Here is a 19,750-nt window from a genome sequence, read left to right as displayed (position 1 = left end):
CCTGCGGACCAAGACCGCCACCCCCCTGGCATAATTCGAGTATGGCGCATGTATCACTTCTCCCCATCTGGTGTGTTTGAGTTGCGGGGCATCTGTGGTATTTAGATGTGTTTCCTGCAGCATGCAAATATCTACCTGTTTCCTCGACAAATAGGCATGTACCAATCTCGCCTTCCTCCTGTCATTCATACCTCTTACATTCCAAGATAAGCATGTTATGGACTTCAACTCGGCGTGTCCAGTCGAGCTATTGGGCATTCCATTCTCTAAGCCTTTTCCAGTGGCCATCACGATACTAAAACAGGAATGGGCAAGCGGATTTGCATAGTGCTTGAGACATTGTAACTGCAGCTTAGAAGCCCCAACCTTACGGGCAATCGGAAACACGGCCGTGTCAGGCTCCATCCCCAGTTCCTCACATTAGTGCCAGTGACCACTATACAGGAGATCTTCAGTGACATATTCAACACAGATTTTTCATAGGTTAATAGAACCAACACAGCAGAACTAAACCCCAGTCCACCCTTCCCACCCGCTCCAACCCCCCAATTAGGTTGTGCATTCATCCCCCCCGTATCAGCCCAACAAAACCAAATAACAACAGCATTAGATGGTCGAAACAGGAAGTGGGAGACATCCCTTGGGGTGCGCAGGTGTGTGCCTTCTAACCCTGTACTTTTGACAGGGCGATCGAGCGCAGCCCGACTCCGTGCGCTGCAGGGCCCACCGGCCCCCGAACCAAGCGAAGCACCAACAATCTAATAAGAGCTGTCTGGATTATGTAATAATAGGTACGATACATTCTCAGTTAAGCAGTGAGCGCCCCATCAGGTCCAGTTGCAGTGCTACATCTTCCCTCCCGTAATATACAGGCCCCAGCGGCGTCGCGCCCAACAATATAGGACATTATTCAATATCACTTAGCTGGTCAGTGTCCCCTTGGTGTCCGGCCTCCGACTGTCCCTTCTGGTCTTTAGCAAGCTGTTTGGCAAATTTCAATGCCGCCTTTGCGTCCGTGAAGAAGGTGGTTTACCTGGTCCCTGTACCCTCAGTTTTGCCGGGTAAATCAAAGAGTATTGTGTGCCGGTTTGCTGGAACACTTTTTTTGCGGGCAAAAATTCCCGCCGTGCAGTTTGCACCTGAAGCGTGAAATCTGGATACATAGCAATATGATTCCCCTTGTACTGCAAATCCACCATATTTCGTGCCAGCCGCAGTATTGTGTCCCTGTCCCTATAGTTCAGCACGCGGGCAAGGATTGTTCTAGGTGAAGCTCCAGGCTTGGGCACCGGACCTAATGAGCGGTGCGCCCTTTCCACCAGAAACATTGGGGAGAGATTCTCCCCAAATAGGTCCTTCATCATCTGCTCTATATAGCGTTCCATATTCGCAATATCTGTCGATTCTGCCACTCCCGTGATGCGCACGTTATTTCTTCTGGACCTCGCTTCCAAATCTTCGTTCTTCAATTGGATTAGGGAGAGCACTTTGTCCATTCCCCGTAGTTTCTCGTCAAGGTCCGATTGGCATTCCTCCGTTTCCGTCACACGTGTTTCCAGCACCCCGACTACACCCTCTTGCTTGTCCATTCTCCTTCACATGCCGTCCATCCGTGCAGCCAGTGCGTCCATTTTACCATCTATGCCCTGCAGACTCGATTTTAAATCCTGAAACATTGCCTTGATGTCGTCTGCCGGTAGTACAGGCTGGGCCGCCCCTGAAGGCTCCTGATCCGGTGGTTCCTGGTTCGGCGGTTTCTTGGTCGTTTTGTCGAACATTATTTTGGGCTGCCGCGTGTCTGGTTTGCCCATGGCGACGTCTGGTTGTGTCGCGCTCCGTTAGGGCCAGCGGGGATCCCCCCTCCACCCTCGATGTCGTTCAGCCCAGGCGACTGTATGTACAGCGGCGTCCGCTTGCGAGCCTAGTGTGGCCCGCGCCAGGGCCAGCTCTCAGCAACGTGGCTCGGCCCCAACGTCAGCGGCACTGGTCGGCAGATATGGCAGCCAATGGTACATCAAGATAGTTGCTCGCGCTGCATGCAAGGTCCCTGCATGGGCAATCACAAGTCTCTGCAGTTCATATGTCGATGTAGTACAATGGTAGCACACACGGAGGCAAACCATAGACAGTGACCCACTTACGGCACCCACTTCTAGTGCCGCGACGTCAGGGCTCACACACCAGGACAAAATGGAGGTACGCACTCCTTCACCCTCAACTTGCGCCCCACAATTACGTCCACAAAGAGAAGGGGTCTAAGGGCGGCACGTGCATCAGAGTCCCAGTCCGCCCAGCGGGAGTATGCACACCGGGTATCCCACCCGCTCCTCACCGCTGCTGATGCGTCTCAGCCTCGCTCTTCGTCTCGGCCTCGCGGCCCGCACCACTCTTGGCGCCGACCAGCACCTCTTTTTCTGGTAGGCGCCCTCTCACCAGCGTCCGGGGCGAAGGCGTGTGCAGTTGTCGCCGCCTCCAGTCGCCGCCACCAGCCGTCCGACAATCAGAGGGCGCAGCCGGGCCCTCAGCCGCCGGCCCCAGCGGTGTATTCAACAGGTGCGTAGCCGGGCCTCTAGCCACTTCCGGCCGGTCAGCTCTAGCGCAAGTCCCCGGCTTCACACGCTACCGCAGGCCTTTCAGCGCCGGAGGATCAGGGAGGCGAGTCACACCGATATGTCGGGCGCAGCTCCGGCAGTCTCTCACGGATGTAGCGGGGTCGCTCCGCCCGTGTCCGGGACCCTAGACCCGAGCCCCAGAGTCGGTTTAGAACGGATAGATGGCGGATTTATTTACTCGATCAGCGGAGCTGCGCTTTCAGGCAGCCATTCCGCTCGGCAGTCAAGCCACGCCCCCTTGGTCAACACACCTTGATACTAGGATAAATCATTGGGTTATGGTCCTTTTCTAACCCACCTTACTTTCTTAAAACCAGCTAACCTGACATACGGCTGATCATCTACATGGTACTCTTTAGTCCTACCAATGTAAAAGCTATTACATCTTGGATCCAACCGGTGTAGTCTTTCTTCTTCTTTGGATGAATGTGGCGGAGAAAAGAATGCGTTTTGGTCCACACCTCATGGATAGTCAATATCACGTTTGGGAGAAAGGATGGGGGAGTCCTAAGCACCTGTTGTCATAGAAGTTAGTATACAAAGTCTGAATTGCAAAAATCTGAAGTTGGCTGAAATAACGTTCAGATTTAATTAGAAATACGGTCTTCAAATTCAAGAGTCTTGAAGTATAACTATGAAGTGGCTAGTAGGCAGTACACATTCAAAATATTAGAACCAAACTGAGGTCCCAGGGCAGCATAGTGAAGGGAGTAAGGGGATACATGAAAGACCTGTTAAGAAATGTACCATAACTGGTAATTTGAATAATGAAGGTAAACCATAAAAGGCCAGTAAGCACCCAATTTTAATTAACCACAGCACCATGATCATACTGCCATGCAAAATTAAAACAGCAGTCAAGTGCTTAATATACTGCAGTACAGATCAAACACCCATAACCCTATTAGATTTCAACAGAATTTACCATTTTATTGGAAAGCAGAATAAGCAGTTAATCTACACTCCGCCTGATTGCATTGACCAATACCGCGGATCTTACACTGTTTTCTGTGCCTGATATGTGTATGAGCAGCACAAAGTGTTCTCAGAGGAATACACAATGAATAGTGGACACTATATTCAGCTAACACTATTCATAAACTACAGGTGTGTCTAATTTGTGATGCATGCTCTTATGATACCGGCCTAAGTCATGTGTAACAAACTCTTAGTGCGGTCACAGGGGCCTGTGTGTTATGTTATTTGCTATTTGTATTGCCTAGGTGGCACATGTATTCGGCTCCATATCGTCATGTCTTGAGGAATGTAGAAGTCACCGCTGAATTCAAAGGTGCCAACTGGTGGTGTGCAGAAGTAATTGTAAGAGTTTCTAGATGTCTGAAAGTCTTGGAACATCCACAAGGTGAGTCATCTGCAACCAGAAGTATCATTCAGAAGGATAAAGCTTAGTGGGGAGGGGACATAATAGCTGCAGGCTTCGATTAACCACAGGAAAGCAGCTTAATGGCCTGCATGGAAACAGCCTAGCTCCCAGTGTGGACTGGAAAAGTATCCATTTAGGCAGGTGGAAGGATGGTCCTGCCTGAAGTCGGACTCTGAAGGAGCATTCTGGGGTCAGATAGTCAGTGTACCTATATAAGGGAGAGTAAGTCTCCAGGAATTTGGTGCTTAGCATCCTCAAGTATATTTTCACTGCAACTGAAGTGCTTGCTTTATTTACATTTTTCATCGTACATTTGTATTTGTACTTCTCTGATTGTACGTTGGATAGCTTAGTTTAATCATTCAAATGGAGTACCATGTTCAGAAAACACTGACTATATAATATTCAAGAATTCTCACTGGGTATCTAATTTCCGAGGCTCTTTTTGCCTCAATGGTGTAAGTGAAAATAACGACGTCATCACTGTGTGAATGGTGGCAAATGGCCCTCAGATTTGACTAAATTCGTGTCAAATGGGTTTTTTGGAGCAACTGTTGTGTGTGCCACGACAGACCAATATACACACATCAATAGCACCCCAAGTCCTCTGCTACATAAGGACCGTGAGTCAAACTGTAATATTTTAATGCGTGTCCACATATAAAGGACATGATGTAGTTCCCATGAATTCTGGAAATCATTCCATGGGAATAGGCATCTCTCATGAATTATGGATGTTGATACCACTTCGGTTTGTTCAAAACCAGCTGCCAATATGAAAATAAATATTACAGCTTTGCTAACTGGTTGGTACACACCAGGACCAGGGACCCCTTTGAAATTGTTCTGACTTCATAGTCTTTCCATAACTTCTTCACAATACAGTATATCTTATTTCAATTATTGTAAACATCGTCAGTGACTGATTTTAAATTCAAATAAAATCAAAAAGAGCGTTATTCGATTTTAGTCATATAAAATCACAAAAGCAATCAAATAAACACATTGCAAAAATGTTCTAAAATACTGATGTACACAATTCCAGAGTCCATTCATTTACAAGCAGACTTAATGCAAAACATATTATATTGGGGGGGTAGACATTGCAAATAGAGCTGTCCTACAGAATGTAATACATTCTGATCTACTTTCTAAGGAGGTTAGACATTGATACTTTTTCTTGCTCTCAATATACTTTTTAAAAAGCCAGCCATTACTTCAATGCAATAATCATTATCCAATAGCTGTAAATATAAAAAGGCAGGTCGACATTGCCTCCATCCCCCCAGCCTTAACAAAGGCAAGATCCATCTGGATATTAAATTCATTTTGACAGATAGGGTTCTTGAAGATGAACACATCCCCAACCCTTGCCTCCACAGCCTTGTGCTGGGTTTGTTTTGATTTCAGGGAGAGGGAGATACTCACATTAGAGATGGTGTTGAGTGCGGTGTCAGCCCCGATGCTGAAATCAGACCCAGGGACGTTGTTGGACACGGTGGCAGGAATAACGACCAGCGGGATGCAAAGCTCCTCATACCTGGACCGCCCTTCGATCATCTCCAGACCTCCAGAGAAAGCCTGAGTGAGACAGATCCCAGCTGTTTGAGCATCCACCATGCTTCCAAATGCTTTCTCTACATTATATCAGAGCTGTGAACTCAGAGGGTTTTCACAGTGAGCAGTATTGATAAGGGGATGTGGGAGATTCCAAAACACTTTTATTGTATTTTTCTTCCGTGCTTATAAATATAGTGCAGCTAGCTCCACGGAGCACAATGTTTCAGAGCATCTCAGGGAAGATAGACTGTAGATAAAACAGGATTGTGCATTTGGGTTCTGGTTTGAACCAAATTACAGAAATCATAATGTGCTGGGGAGATGAAGTGGTGGGCAAAAGTAAACGGGGCAATAGTAGGGAGATGTTATATTGAGTGCATCACACATTTCCATGTCATAGAGTTACAAATGTTTACATTTTAATATACACATGTACAATTTGAGGCATGGAAGGTAACAGCAGTTGAATTAAGCTAAGCGGGCGGATACGGCGATTCTCCAGGGTACATGAAAGGTAAGAATATACAGTGAAGGCAAGGTGGTCTTTTTCTGCGCACACTTTGTGCATTATCAATCCCTGAAGAGATGCCAAAATGACGTAGGGTATTTCATAGTGAGAAAAACCCATTTAATATGGAGAGGATGGGAAGCACAGAATTGATTATGGGCATATGTATCAAAAAAGATTTTTGCTATTCTCAAATTGCGATTTTTAGGGAATCGCTATTAGAGAATCGTAAAATGCAATGTATGTAGGATTCGCTAAATATTTTGCGAATCCTACATATTCCTTGTTTGCGAATCGCAAATTGAGATTCGTAAATAAGGAATACCTTCCCATTCATTCCTATGGGCTAAGAGGACAATAGGAATGAATGGGAAGACATTCTCAATTTGCGATTACCAATTAGAGAATCGCAAATTGAGAATGCAATTTCAAGGTTGCAAGGGTGCCCAAAGGACAGCCAGTTTCACCCCTGAAACATGGATGTGTGCACATGTGGCGCACATACAGGGGCATGTATGTGCGCCACATGGCACTTTGAAAAATGCACAAAAGTGAATTTTTCTAAGAAATCGCAAATTACCACCAACTTGAAGTTGGTGGTAATTTGCGATTCCTTAAGGCCAAATCGAAATTTTTCTGTGCTTCCTACATTGCATTTAACCACATGCGCGCAGCGGTTTTTCCTGCTGCGCGCTGAAGTTTTTAAAACCCCGCGGTTCATGACGAGCTCAGCTCGTCATGAGCGTACGACAGGTAAAGCTCATGACGAGCTGAGCTCGTCATCTGCGCAGAAGGGGTTAAGGAATTGCAATTTGCGATTCCTTAAATGCAATCGCAGAATACAGGACCGAAAATTATGCGATTCTCTAATTTGCGATGCAAATGGGCCGATTCTGAGAATCAGCCCGTTTGCGAACGGGAAAAGGGCTTGATACATATGCCCCATAGTCATTTTAGCATCTCACAGGTTTAAACATACTAGAGAAAAAACACACATGCTCTAAAAGTACATTCAAAAACATATTTTGCAAATAGTATGTTATGAGCTAATACATTTTCATGTAAAGGATTTGTTTAGATTTCAGAGACTGTGGTATTAAACATTGTGGAAAACATTAATTGAAGGGGGTCTGTCCCTGTTTGGACCTTCCTACACACCCTGACTCTTTGCATGACTTTCAACTAACATTTTTGTTTGATTAACATGAATACTAAGTGCAGACTTTATCTGCACATCAGATGCTGTGAAGAAAATGGCACAGTGTATTACTATGCGAGATAAACACACGTGTACCAGTCTTCTGCTCTCATTGCCCTTGCCACTACCATTCCAAGCATGTTCTTGATAAGCAAAAAAAAAACCCTCTGATAAAATACCATTAGCACATGAACAAGATAAGAAGTTATACAAAGCGTGCAACTAAAGTACTGATACAAAACACTCCCGGGAACTAGAAATGGCTCTCTCCCTCTTTGACAGCGCTATGATTTATAGCAACAGGACATATGCTGACGATGCTTTTTCTGAAAATAGAACAAAACAGAACACAGCCACGAGCAACGCACCTCAAATCCCCCGATGATTATCAGGCCCTGGATGTTGTGATCGCTTATGTTTTTGCTGATTTCTTCAAAGTATTTCTTGGGTAGGACCCTGAATGAAATCAGATATTAATGCAATTATCAGAAGATATAACTTCAGTTTAGTTGCAGTGTGCTGTGAATAGTATAGCCATCAGTTTCCTGTCTTGCACCCTTGGAGTGTGAAGTTCAGTGCACTCACATAACCCTATTATGCTTTGCTTATTTCCACTGGGAGAGTGTGGAGTGGGTGCGGCAGGATGAGTTGGTCGTGCCATGGTGTTAGACATCAGCAGAGGAGTGGGGTGGAACATAGTTGTAGACCAATAACCCAGGCTCTATAGGCGCTCTGTCGGTGTAGGAGGTTGGCCCTGTGTGGTTTGTTGAGTGCTAAGCAGCGCACCTGGCTGCCTGGCAGGTCTTGGGTTAAATTAGTAGCCCTACCCAAATGGCCATTGGCTCTAGCCCTCAAAACTCACTTGATACTGAAAGCAACTTCTCAAATACAGCAGAAGCGTTAAAACCCACTTCTTTCTTGTAACACAGCACCAACAATAAACTATTCCACTCAGTCAGATGCCCAAGACCAGCCCGATGCCTGCCTTTCTCTGGTTAGCGGAGTGGGCTTGCTGGGATCTGCCCAGCACAAGGCTTTCCCATTCGACTTTTCCATAATATGTGGAAATCAAGTCAGACAGCTTAACCAGTCACACAGAGCCAACCTGCATTACTAACTATGTGCTTTAACATTTGGCACTATACTGAAATAGGAAAGAGGCATGAAGCCCTTTAATGCATCCTACTAAATAACTAAGTAGCAGACCTTACAAGCTGTAAACACCAACAAGGCTGTTTCTATTGGCCAGTTTCATTGAACGCACTATCACATGGTTACCTCTTTGTTCCAAGTCTGGAGCCGCCTTGTCCTACCCAGCCACCTACTCCACTCCATCCGATCTCCTCAATCTGTTAGGAAAAACAGAAAGGAGCAAAATTAAACTTAGCGCGCACGTTTTTTGATAGACATATCTGCACTGAGAAAGCCAGACCTGATCCTAAGCTCCAGGCACCAAGGAGATGAAGGAAGAAGCGATAAATAGGAACTACATGTAACCAAGGGTCACTGTTACAGCCTTAGGAAGATTTAGGTTCCTCAGCGCTTGAGTCTGCGTGAAAGCAGCGGTAGTTAACGGCAGCACTTTAAGACCTCTGACTAGATGGGCAATGTCTGCTTTCTCCAGGATGGGCCAACATTTGAGATCCTGCACCAATTTTTAAGTAGTACCAACATTGGTGACCTGGGAATGCATGTACAAGGGAGAGAGTCACAGCTGATGAGGTAATTTTTTACATCATATCAAGCCTTCTTTCTTCCAAATAAACTAAACAGTTAATTAGAAGACTACATATATCGAATACTTTAAGTCTACCGTCAAATGCAGAAGTGCAGGTGTGTGGGGAGCATAAACATACTACAGACATGACACCATTCACAAAATAGAAATATTAATATAGGGCAGGCAGCGTCTTGGTAGAACGCTAGTCAATGAGGGGAGAAGTTGTTGTTATCCCCTCAGAGTATGCCTGAGGAAAGTGATAGTGATAAACACATAAGGAGTTTTATTTTATTAACAGCCACAAAGAGTATTTCTAAGGAGAATGTTTTTTATGGTCTCAAGCTAGATGACCTGGATAGAAAGCATTTTTCTTCTGGCAATGACTGCAGTTAATATCAGAGCAAAATTACGCTTACCCTTATCCTCAGTGAGAAGTCTACAGTTAAAGATAATCAGTATTTGGACTGAGTTCAAAAACCGACACCATACCTTTCCTTTGGCAAGGCCATCAAAGCCATCTTGCACTGCAAGCATCCTGTGTCCATTTATCATCCCAATCCTTACGGCTGCCCTCACCGCGGCGTTCATCCCAGCAGCAGGCGCGCCAACATTCAAGATGGCGAGGGTGTGGCCACTCTGTACAAATACATGGGAAAACTAGGTGAACAGAGTAAACCAATCTATTTGCTCAACATATTATCTAATAACTGCTCCATTGCGGCCAATGCGGAAGGATGTTGTTTATTTGGAACACCATGGCATAACGGAAGCTTTGTATGAGGATCGAGTATTCTGTGTGCCTAATGATGTGTTTGCAGCATATACAGAGCATTAAATACTACCGTGAATCCATGGGCTACGGTCACAATTTGTAACTGTTGGCATCAATAGACTAAGGATAGGCCTTAGGGGCAGCGGTTCTTAACTTGTTGTCTTGGGACCCTTGGGGTCTGCTATGCTTATTCAGGGGGTCCGCAACAGATTGATAAAGTGTATTTAAATAAAGAAGCAAAATTGACTATGTTAACCTGTTATGTAAATTTGAAGGCATTTGCTATGGGAGGCAAAAAAATAAGCCGATGTCCTCAGATTGAGTGGTGCAAATGCATCCAAAGGTATGTAGTATGGATGATGGGTAGCCTTAGTTGAATACTGAAAAGCCCCAACCTTCCCATTCAAATGAAAATGTATATTTTTTTATAAATTAAATACAATTTTTTTGTCATTTGTGTATTTGTCTGATGAATGTTTGTTTCGGTATATTGAGACCCTTACGGGTGAGTAGTTGCGCTTAACAAACCCCTTGATTGATTGATTATTTTTGTGAACTGGAGTTCAAATTATCGAATTTGTTTGATTTAGGGCCCAGAGCTTTCAGTAATGACTCAGTGGGGGTCCCCTGATTCCAATGATGATTCAGTCATTGTCCTAGGATTCCGGTAATCATTAAGTGGCTGTCCACAGAAGTCAAAAGGTTAAGAACCACTGCCTTAAGGAATTAGAACGTATACATTTTATCCAAGCACAAGGAGACAATGTGTCTAATAGTGTACTCTGTACAAAGTTATTTTCACTATTAGACAAACTTATATACCTTGAAAGACGAAAAAGGGGGACACCAGGGATCTGTTCAACATGATGGCTGCTTGAAAGAGCATCTCTGTGCCCCATGCCCACACTTCCAATGAAAACAATTCTATACAACTCTCATCGAACCACAGTGGTCGTAGGAGGTGGTCCAGTTCCACTATAGACCCCAACTGAGGCACTTCTATTATCAGGTCAGACAAGAGAGTGACAATAAAGAGAGTTGAGGCCTATGGGCATGGCCTCAGTCTACTGGTGGATGGCAGCTTCAACTGGACATGATCTGGGCATACAGCACCACTGCACATTGGGTCGCTACTCAATACAATGGAGGCCAGAGAAGTGAGAAACAGTGAGGTCTGGGGAAACTACTAAGTTGTCAAAGTGAGGCGGGAGAATGGAAATGCAGATTGGCAAGCCCGGGCAGGGCCCTGTAGGGGCGATTTAGGTCTAGCGATACCATGACTACACGCTGAAAGTAAGCCTGGAAGTAGCACCCTAAAGAAGGGCGGTGGGTGCTAGGACTGAGTGCGGGATGCCTGGCACATCAAGGAGGAGATTGGGGAGGAGTGCAGCAGGCCACGACTGGATGACATGGAGACAAATAGCCGCCCCCCGAAAGAACTGCTGTAACTAAGAGAAAGCCAGAGGGCATGGTTCCTGGCAAATAAATCACAGCGAGGTGCCAGGAGACTGAGGCAATAGAGTATTCTGGGTCAGGGTGCTGAGCTACCAACACTGTGTACTGAAAACATGGTTCTTTCACCATGGCGTGATAATAGCTAAGTACGCAACTCCTTGTGCTGGCATGGTCTGCTTCTGACATCATGGTGAGCAGGGTTTCTGTGTTCAGATACCTCCCTCACCGGTTCTGATTGTAGTGAGAAATAAGAATAGCTACTCACACAAAGCAGAGACAAGGTGCTGCACGTGCAAGTGTGGAGAGGTGGACAAACAGTCCTACAGCTGGGCAGCACACATTTAATGATGGGCGAAGCAAGCAAAACTATTCTTTGAGGTGGCCTCCTCGAGAAGGTAGGATAAGTCAACATCTGATTCTGTGATGGGAGACTAGTGACACAATAGTCACTGATGTCAAAACAGTCCTGCTTGAAATGAAGGAAAGCTGACAAACTACAGTCAAGAAGATTGATACCCTTTCCGCCTGGATGGACAAAATGAAAGAAATAATTGACAAGCACAGCAAACACCTAAATATTGGAGAGTGAAAAATATCAGAAACTGAAAAGAAACGTAAGTGAATAAAACAAAATACAAAAACTGGAGAAAGAGCTGGACTGTACTCATGCAAAAAATGAAGATCTAGAGGTGTGTTCAAGGAGGAATAATCTGCGCATAATAAGGTTACCAGAAACTGCAAATATTGGAGCCTTGGCACCATTCATTGAAATCATGCTGATGACTGTTTGTGTCAGGAACTTTTCACCATTTCATATAGTTGAGCATGCTCACTGTTTTCTGGCACCCAGCCTCTACTTGGGTCACCTCCTAGATCACTAATAGAAAAACTGCAGAACCTGGAATACAGCCCTGAAGCTGTCCTGGGCGAAAAGAGTTCTTAAACAATGGAGGGTCTTCGTTACTGCTATATCCTGATGCCATGATTGCTGTCCAAAAGGCTCTTGGGGCATTCACTCAAGTAAAAACCAATTACAGTGGCGTGGCTTGGAGTACGCAATGCTGTACCCACTCGGACTGAAGGTCACTCACAACAACAAACCCATCCTTTCATCAACCTTAAGGCAACAGTGACCTTTGTAGAGAATAAGGTTCAACAATCCTCACTGTAGGAATGAGGTAATCCTTGATCGTCTCTGATGTAGCACGCAGTGAACAATAGCAACAAATGATACCTATGGATGCAACTAGATAAAAAAAAGCAGCTAGAGCTGATATTCACTACTCTTTAAGGATGTATAAGATATCTCCTCACATGATTGCATAGTTCTGATTGCTCTTCTAACACTCATAGCAGAATGTGAGACTTATTAGATACGACTCAACAGTAGATATGACACTAGAAATGTATGCCCCTTGAGATAGGGTATGTTACATACACACAATAGATCATAATTTGTTAAGGGGAGTAAGACGTGCTCATGGAGCTGGAGAGATTGTTGGGGATATTTCCTCGTACTGGTAGGCCACCTGTTACTCTGGAGCATGACATGCAACAATACCACTTTGGTTTGAGCAGTTGCCCTTGAAGTTCATGGGAGTTTTCATTTGAGGGGATATTGGGGTCTATCACTGATTGAAGGGGATTCGGTGTGGGTGGAGGATGGGTACCAAAAATAGGACGTTACTCACCCAAAACAGGTCAATTAAATGGAATGAAACTAGAGGAAATATGCACAGATTGGCAACACTTACAAATAGGGTGCATATTTGCAAAACAGGGAATTATTCAGATGCTACACATGGACATGACCTTGTTGACTGAATCTAGTATATGATTAGGGATCCGATGAAAATAAAATTAAAAACCTGAAACATACGGAGTCTGAACAATCCTAAGAAAGTGTAATATGGGGGTATACTTCAAAACGATACTGGACATGCAAAAGGACAGATCAACAACGACCCCGTTCATAAGGTACTGAAAGCTTGAGTAACATAATGGAAACTCTCTAGTAGACTTTTGGCGCCACATGTACCCTAGCCAAAGACAACACAAGTATTGCTTAGCTCAGTTTCAAAATACTATACTGTTTGGGAAGCCTCTAAGGTATACATCAGGGGCCTTTGTATTTCCAAGCAGACAGGAGTTTTGAGAAATATAAAAAATACGTTATCTACCATAGAGAGGGATTCTAAGAGGATGGGAGTCGTATATTCACACACATAGGTGGAGCAGTAGGTAAACAGAGAGAGGTTAGATTTTTAGGGAAACACACAGTGGCAAGACTCTATGGGGAAGGGAAAAGGCTAAGCAGAACGCTGGCCCGATTATTAATTACTAGATGGACAGCAATGAAGGTACTTGAAGTAGACGATGAGCATGGCGCGCGTGCCATTCACTTGAAAGATAGCCTCTACCAATTTACAAAATTCTATGCTGAGCTTTATAAATGGCCAAAATGGATTGTGGAGGTGAACACTTGCAAAATTAACTTTTTTACACAACTCTGGCATGGATGGAAGCCTTCAAAAGAGAACCAGCGAATGAACCATTATTTGTTGAAGAGATGAAAGAGGTGACTAAAAAAACACTACTGGGGAAAAGAAATCGATGGGATCTGAGGTGTTGACCACAGAACTCTATAAAGAGTACACTGACATACTGGGTCTTCATCTTCTTGAGGTGACCGGAGAGGCAAGGGTGATGAGCTCTGTGTCCTGCTCCCTTTGAGAAGCTACTATTTCTGTTCTCCTAAAACCAGATACAAATCCTTCTGATTGTGTTTCCTACAGACCTATCTCTCTGATTAATTTAATTCTTGCCAAACCTAGAGTGAATTAATTACATCCTCGCATGAGAGGACTGGTAGCCCTAAAATAATCAGGATTTGTTCTTCATCCTGGATTTATGACAACCTACGGACCTTCAGCTCTATAAACATCATATAACCCAATCTCTTCAAACGGTGCCTACACTGCTGGATGCTCATAATATATTTGAGTCTCTTGATTGGTACTATCTGTTTGCAATGCTGAGAAGGATGGGGTTGGCAGAGGGGATTGTTGGCTGACTAGCTCTATTATACAATAATCTGATGGGAGGAATTAGAATTGGCAACTGACACCTATATTAAATATTATCAGCGACACAAGACAAGGATGCCCATTGTCTCCTATATTTTTAGGTTGAGCCTGGGCAGCGCATTCGCTGCTCTGCGAGGCATGCTGTATTGAGGTATGGAACAGAAGCTTCGCCCATTTCCCCACCCATCTTTTCAATTGGCTCCTGTTACTGTCCTTTCTAAATGCTTGCTTTTTATTCATGACTAGGCTTGTTAGTCCCTCCTTAGTACCGCCTTGTCTGCATTTGTATCCTCCCATTAGGACTGAACCTTTTACTTGTGTTGTTACCCGGCAGCATTTATTAACAGTTCGTAAGGAGTATTTACTTAATTAATGGGTTCTTTGTAGCTGCAGAAGCTGTCACAATGTGCTGTTTGTGTTAACATTGTATGGCAGTAACTGCGCCTCTAACTGCCAGCCTTGCTTCTCATAAGCAACGACTATAAGGACAAAGTGCACATTTACACACCGCTCACAGGTTTTCAAAACAATTAAATAAAAAGGCATTGTCATTTACAATGCCAATGGCTCAAACTCTCGCAAATGCAAGACCTATTGCATTGGAAATGCTTGTTTCAATTGCTACTGAGTCTCTGCTTTGTATTATGAATGAAAAATATGCTCAAAGTACTGTACTATTCTGATAGATACATCTGCCGTGTGGATTCCTCACCTTGTGAATATCCCCCTTGCGTCAGCAACGTTCGGAATTTTTTCTTCTTAGCATGCCGGCGTGGACGACGTCCTAGGAGCATGGCATCGCGCGCGACTCCGTCTGACGTCACCGACTCCTTATTAGGCCCACGTCGGCGTGATGACGTCAGTTCCCTTTTTTCCGCGTCTCCGACGCTAACGGTTTTCGGGATCTTCTCGATACTTAGTATCTGGCTATTATTTAATCTTTACTGTTTCTCCTTTGCGATTTGTTTCTTCATCGAGGATGTCGTCGAGGAAGACAGGATTTAAACAATGTGGGTCTTGTGCCCGCATGATGTCAATCACCGACCCACATAGCGAATGTTTGTGGTGTCTGGGTTCAGACCACGACGTCAAGAACTGTCGATCTTGTTTTAAGATGAACCCAAAGGCGCTTCGAGAGCGTGAAGCAAAACTACTTCTCGCGAAGGTAAAGGGAAGAGATGCTGGGAGATCTTCGAGGTCGACGTCGAGACGCTCGAGATCGAAACAAAAGTCTCGATCGAAGTCGAGGTCGGCGTCGAGGTCTAGAGCGGAGTCGAGATCCAAAGCGAGGTCGAGGTCCAGAGAGAGATCAAGATCGAGATCGAAGTCAACTTCGGGTCACGCTTCGGGCTCCTCGAAGAGAAAGCACAAGAGGAGGAAGCACAGCTCAAAGCATCATTCGGAGAAGGAATCTTCAGATTCGAAGAAGAAGTCTCACAAACACCATAAGGACTTCGTTTCTCCTTCTCCTGCTCAGTCCATCGGAGGTTCCCCGACTCCGGAACCGGAACCGGATCCGGTATCTTTACATTCTTCGGAACATGAGGAAGAAGAAGAGGTAGTTCCTAAAACTCCGACTCCGATGGAGACTCCTGTGGACCAAGAGGGTCAGAATGAACCTGTGTCGGATCGACCTCCTTTAGAGCATCCGGTAGGTTCGTACCCTCCCTTTCCTGGTCCTGGTCAGGACCCCTCGCATTTTCTCAATGCGATGTTTGGGGTGTATTCCAGAGCGATGTACCCCACTGGAGCACCTGTTGGTCCCATGGGTCCATTATCATACAATTTGGGCATTCCTCAGTCATACGCTCCAGCTCCATTTATGCCTTTTATGCCGGCGCCTCTTACACCTTGGCTCGGTACGGCTCCACCGAGGTCTTCGACTCCGCATGTGGCTTTGCCGACTCCGGATCGACCTCGTAGTTTGGATCGAAGTTCCACACCTGTCCATGAGTCTCGTCCTCCGGTTGCCCCGACTCCTCGCTCGACGTCGAATCCGGCTCCGTCGGAGTCGTTACCGAATCCGTCGACTTCGATTCGAATAGAGTGGTCGAGACGAAGGGCTCAGCGTCTTCTGGAAGAAAAGGGAGATGAAGATTCAGATGTGGAAGAGGGTGAACTTCTTGATCATGATGATGACTTTGAAGACCTACGTGATGCTAGTGGTCTGGAGCTCTCTCCTGAGTGGGGTTTACCTTCAGCTTCTGATGCTCCTTCTAGGGACGTGGCACCCTATCACGTCGTTATTAGGAAGGCTGCAGATCTTCTCAACTTGAAACTGCCCACGGTTGAGTACAAGCCCAACATACTTACTGAAGTTTTGCACTCTCCCTCTTCTATTGTTGAACCTACGTTACCGTTCACTGATACCTTATCAGATCCAATAAAAGAGATCTGGAAGAGACCATTATCTGCTCCTGCGGTTTCAAGATCTGTTGCAAAGCGCTACAGGGTGGCTCCTGGTGACCCTGAGTTTCTTTCTTCGCACCCCTCTCCTGAAAGTCTTGTAGTGCAGGCGGCATGTTCTAACAGGGCTGCAGGCTCTTTCCCTCAAGTGCCAGCGGACAAAGACTCAAAAAAGTTGGATCAGTCTGCAAAGAAGACTTTCTCTTCAGGGAGCATGGCTCTTAAATCCACCAATGCTACTTGTCTTTTAGGAAGATATGTCCATGCATTGATGGATTCTGTGAAGCAGTTATCATCTAAGCTTCCTGAGGAGGATAGAAAGAACTTTAATGAGGTGGTCTCAGACACTCAGGCTGCTGCACGCATGGTTATTCAGAGTGGCATGGACACGGTTGATTCTGTTGCCAGGATTATGGGCTCTTCTATTCTGACCAGGAGGGCCGCGTGGTTAAAATCCTCTGATTTCTCTGCGGATGTGCAATCTACGTTGCTGGACTTGCCTTTTGAAGGGACTGGCCTTTTTGGTAAAAAAGCGGATGACGCCTTGGAAAGGTTTAAAGATAGCCGTGCTACTGCAAGATCCTTGGGTCTCCAGATGAGAGGGTCGACAACTAGAAAGTTTAGAGGCTTTGGTAGATCCTCTTTTCGTCCCTTCAGACAAGGCCAACAACAACAGCAGCAACAGCAGAACCCTCTGTATAAGTCCTATAGAGGTAGACAGAAGGGTCGTGGACGTGGGCGTCAATACTCCTCTTCCTCCACTTTCTCCAATAATACCCAACCCCCACTCGCATCAGCAAAGCAGCCCTAGATCCACCATTCTGGATCATGTGGGGCCAGTAGGGGGTCGGCTTACTCATTTTCTACGAGATTGGGAATCGGTTACATCAGATCTTTGGGTTCTCAATCTCGTGGAAAATGGGTATGCACTTCCCTTTTAGGAGTTCCCTCCCAATTACCCTCCATGCCAAGGTTATTGTTCGGAGGACCACCTGCTGCTCCTGCAGGAAGAAGTCCTGGCTCTGTTCCGAAAGGGTGCAATAGAGGTGGTTCCAGAGCAGGAGAGGGGTCAAGGGTGCTACTCCCAGTATTTCTTGATACCCAAGAAGGATGGCAGGCTTCGGTCAATCCTGGATCTCAGGATTTTGAACCTCTATCTCAAACAGGAGAAGTTCAAAATGCTCACCCTTGCTCAGGTTCTTCAAGCGCTGATGGAAGAAGACTGGATGGTGTCGATCGACTTGCAGGATGCGTATTTTCACATCCCCATTCTGAAGTCGCACAGAAAGTATCTCCGTTTTACGGTGGGATCGCAGCACTACCAATTTGCGGTCCTTCCGTTTGGACTTACTACTGCGCCTCGAGTTTTCACCAAGGTGATGGCAGTGGTGGCTGCGCATCTCAGGAGATCGGGGATACCTGTGTTCCCCTATCTGGACGACTGGCTGATCAAAGCGGAGTCGCCGGAGAAGGTGCTCCATCATCTGCAGGAGACAACTCAGTTGTTGCACAGGTTGGGTTTTTCAATCAATGTACCCAAGTCTCACCTGGTGCCCTCCCAGCGCAACCTGTTCATAGGTGTGGTACTGGACACTACTGTATGTCGTGCATTCCCTCCACCTCAAAGGATTCACGACATACAGGAGATGATTCCTTTATTCTACAATGGAGCGGTTGTTCCAGTCCTGAAGGTCCTTCGTCTGCTCGGTCTGATGGCTTCTTGCATTCTGTTGGTCAGTCATGCACGCTGGCACATGAGGGCACTCCAGTGGTGCCTCCGCAGGCAGTGGTATCAACACAACGGAGATCTCAGGGAGTCAGTGAGGATCTCCAGAGAAGCTGCGGCGGATCTGTCTTGGTGGGGCGTGGAAGGCAATCTGTCTCAAGGAAAGCCTTTTCAACTGCCTCCATCAGTGGCCACAGTGATAACGGATGCATCCACTCTCGGGTGGGGTGCTCATCTGGGGGACCTGGAGGTCAAGGGCCTTTGGTCACCAGAAGAAAGGTTGCTTCACATCAACCTTCTGGAATTACGGGCGATACGTTTGGCGCTGAAGGCCTTCCTCCCTTCCCTTCACGCTCAGTCGGTTCAAGTCCGGACGGACAACACGACCGCGATGTGGTACATCAACAAGCAGGGAGGAGTAGGGTTGCAGTGTCTCTGCAGAGAGGCTCTGCGTCTCTGGTCCTGGGTTCAGGACCATCAGATTTGTCTGATGGCAAATCATCTGGCCGGGGTTCCGAACGTTCGTGCAGACAGTCTCAGTCGGCAGTTCTCTGCCGACCACGAGTGGAGGCTTCACCCGGAGGTGGTTCACGACATCTTTCAGATGTAGGGTGCTCCTCGGGTGGACCTGTTTGCCACTTGCGAGAATGCTCACTGCCCGTCATTCTGCAGTCTCCAGTATCCGTTGCAAGGAGCCTTGGGGGACGCGTTTCAGTTGAGTTGGGGAAATCAACTCCTTTACGCGTTTCCTCCCATACCCTTGATTCCTCGGGTTCTGAGGAAGATTCGCCAAGACCGGGCCCAAGTCATATTGATCGCCCCGGATTGGCCAAGAAGGGTGTGGTACACAGACCTTCTCCACCTCTCCTCTCACCCGCCGCTCCGTCTCCCTCACAGGGCAGACCTCCTCTCTCAGATGGAGGGGCAGGTTCTACACCCCCACCTCCAGACATTACACCTTCATGCCTGGAGATTGAACGGGGCAACTTGAGTTCTTTTTCTCTCCCTCACGATGTGGTGGATGTCATTCTTTCTGCCAGGCGTGACACCACTAAGTCCATTTATTCCTATAGGTGGTCTAAATTTGTTTCTTGGTGCAGGGAGAAGGATGTTGACCCTTTGAAGGCTCGTTTATCTGTCATTTTACAATTTGCTCTTTCTCTGGCGCAGCAAGGTTTTGCTGTGGCCACGGTCAAGGGGTATCTTTCGGCCTTATCGGCATTTCTCTGTTTGCCGGATCAGCCCTCTCTTTTTAAATCTCCGGTGGTTTTAAGGTTTTTGAGGGGTCTAACAAATATGTTCCCTCCTACTCCTTTTGTTGTT

General features: G+C 46.1%; 1 protein-coding gene across 2 annotated transcripts in view; it reads right to left on the bottom strand.

Moving 5' to 3' along the window:
* LOC144830473 (ATP-dependent 6-phosphofructokinase, muscle type-like) overlaps nt 1-19,750 on the bottom strand; it is a 409,256-nt gene that overhangs the window by 74,575 nt on the left and 314,931 nt on the right. For both annotated transcript variants that reach the window (XM_078688915.1, XM_078688914.1), the window contains exons 14-17: nt 9,472-9,618; nt 8,541-8,611; nt 7,631-7,718; nt 5,425-5,577 (exon numbers count right to left, since the gene is read on the bottom strand). In XM_078688915.1, the coding sequence (XP_078545041.1) occupies nt 5,425-5,577; nt 7,631-7,718; nt 8,541-8,611; nt 9,472-9,618 (459 nt within the window). The remainder of the gene's footprint in view (nt 1-5,424; nt 5,578-7,630; nt 7,719-8,540; nt 8,612-9,471; nt 9,619-19,750) is intronic.

The sequence above is a fragment of the Lissotriton helveticus genome, chromosome 1_1, assembly GCF_964261635.1.
Source record: "Lissotriton helveticus chromosome 1_1, aLisHel1.1, whole genome shotgun sequence".
NCBI lineage: Eukaryota > Metazoa > Chordata > Amphibia > Caudata > Salamandridae > Lissotriton > Lissotriton helveticus.
Note: the sequence above shows the minus strand (reverse complement) of the source record. Positions and strands in the feature narration are given on the sequence as shown.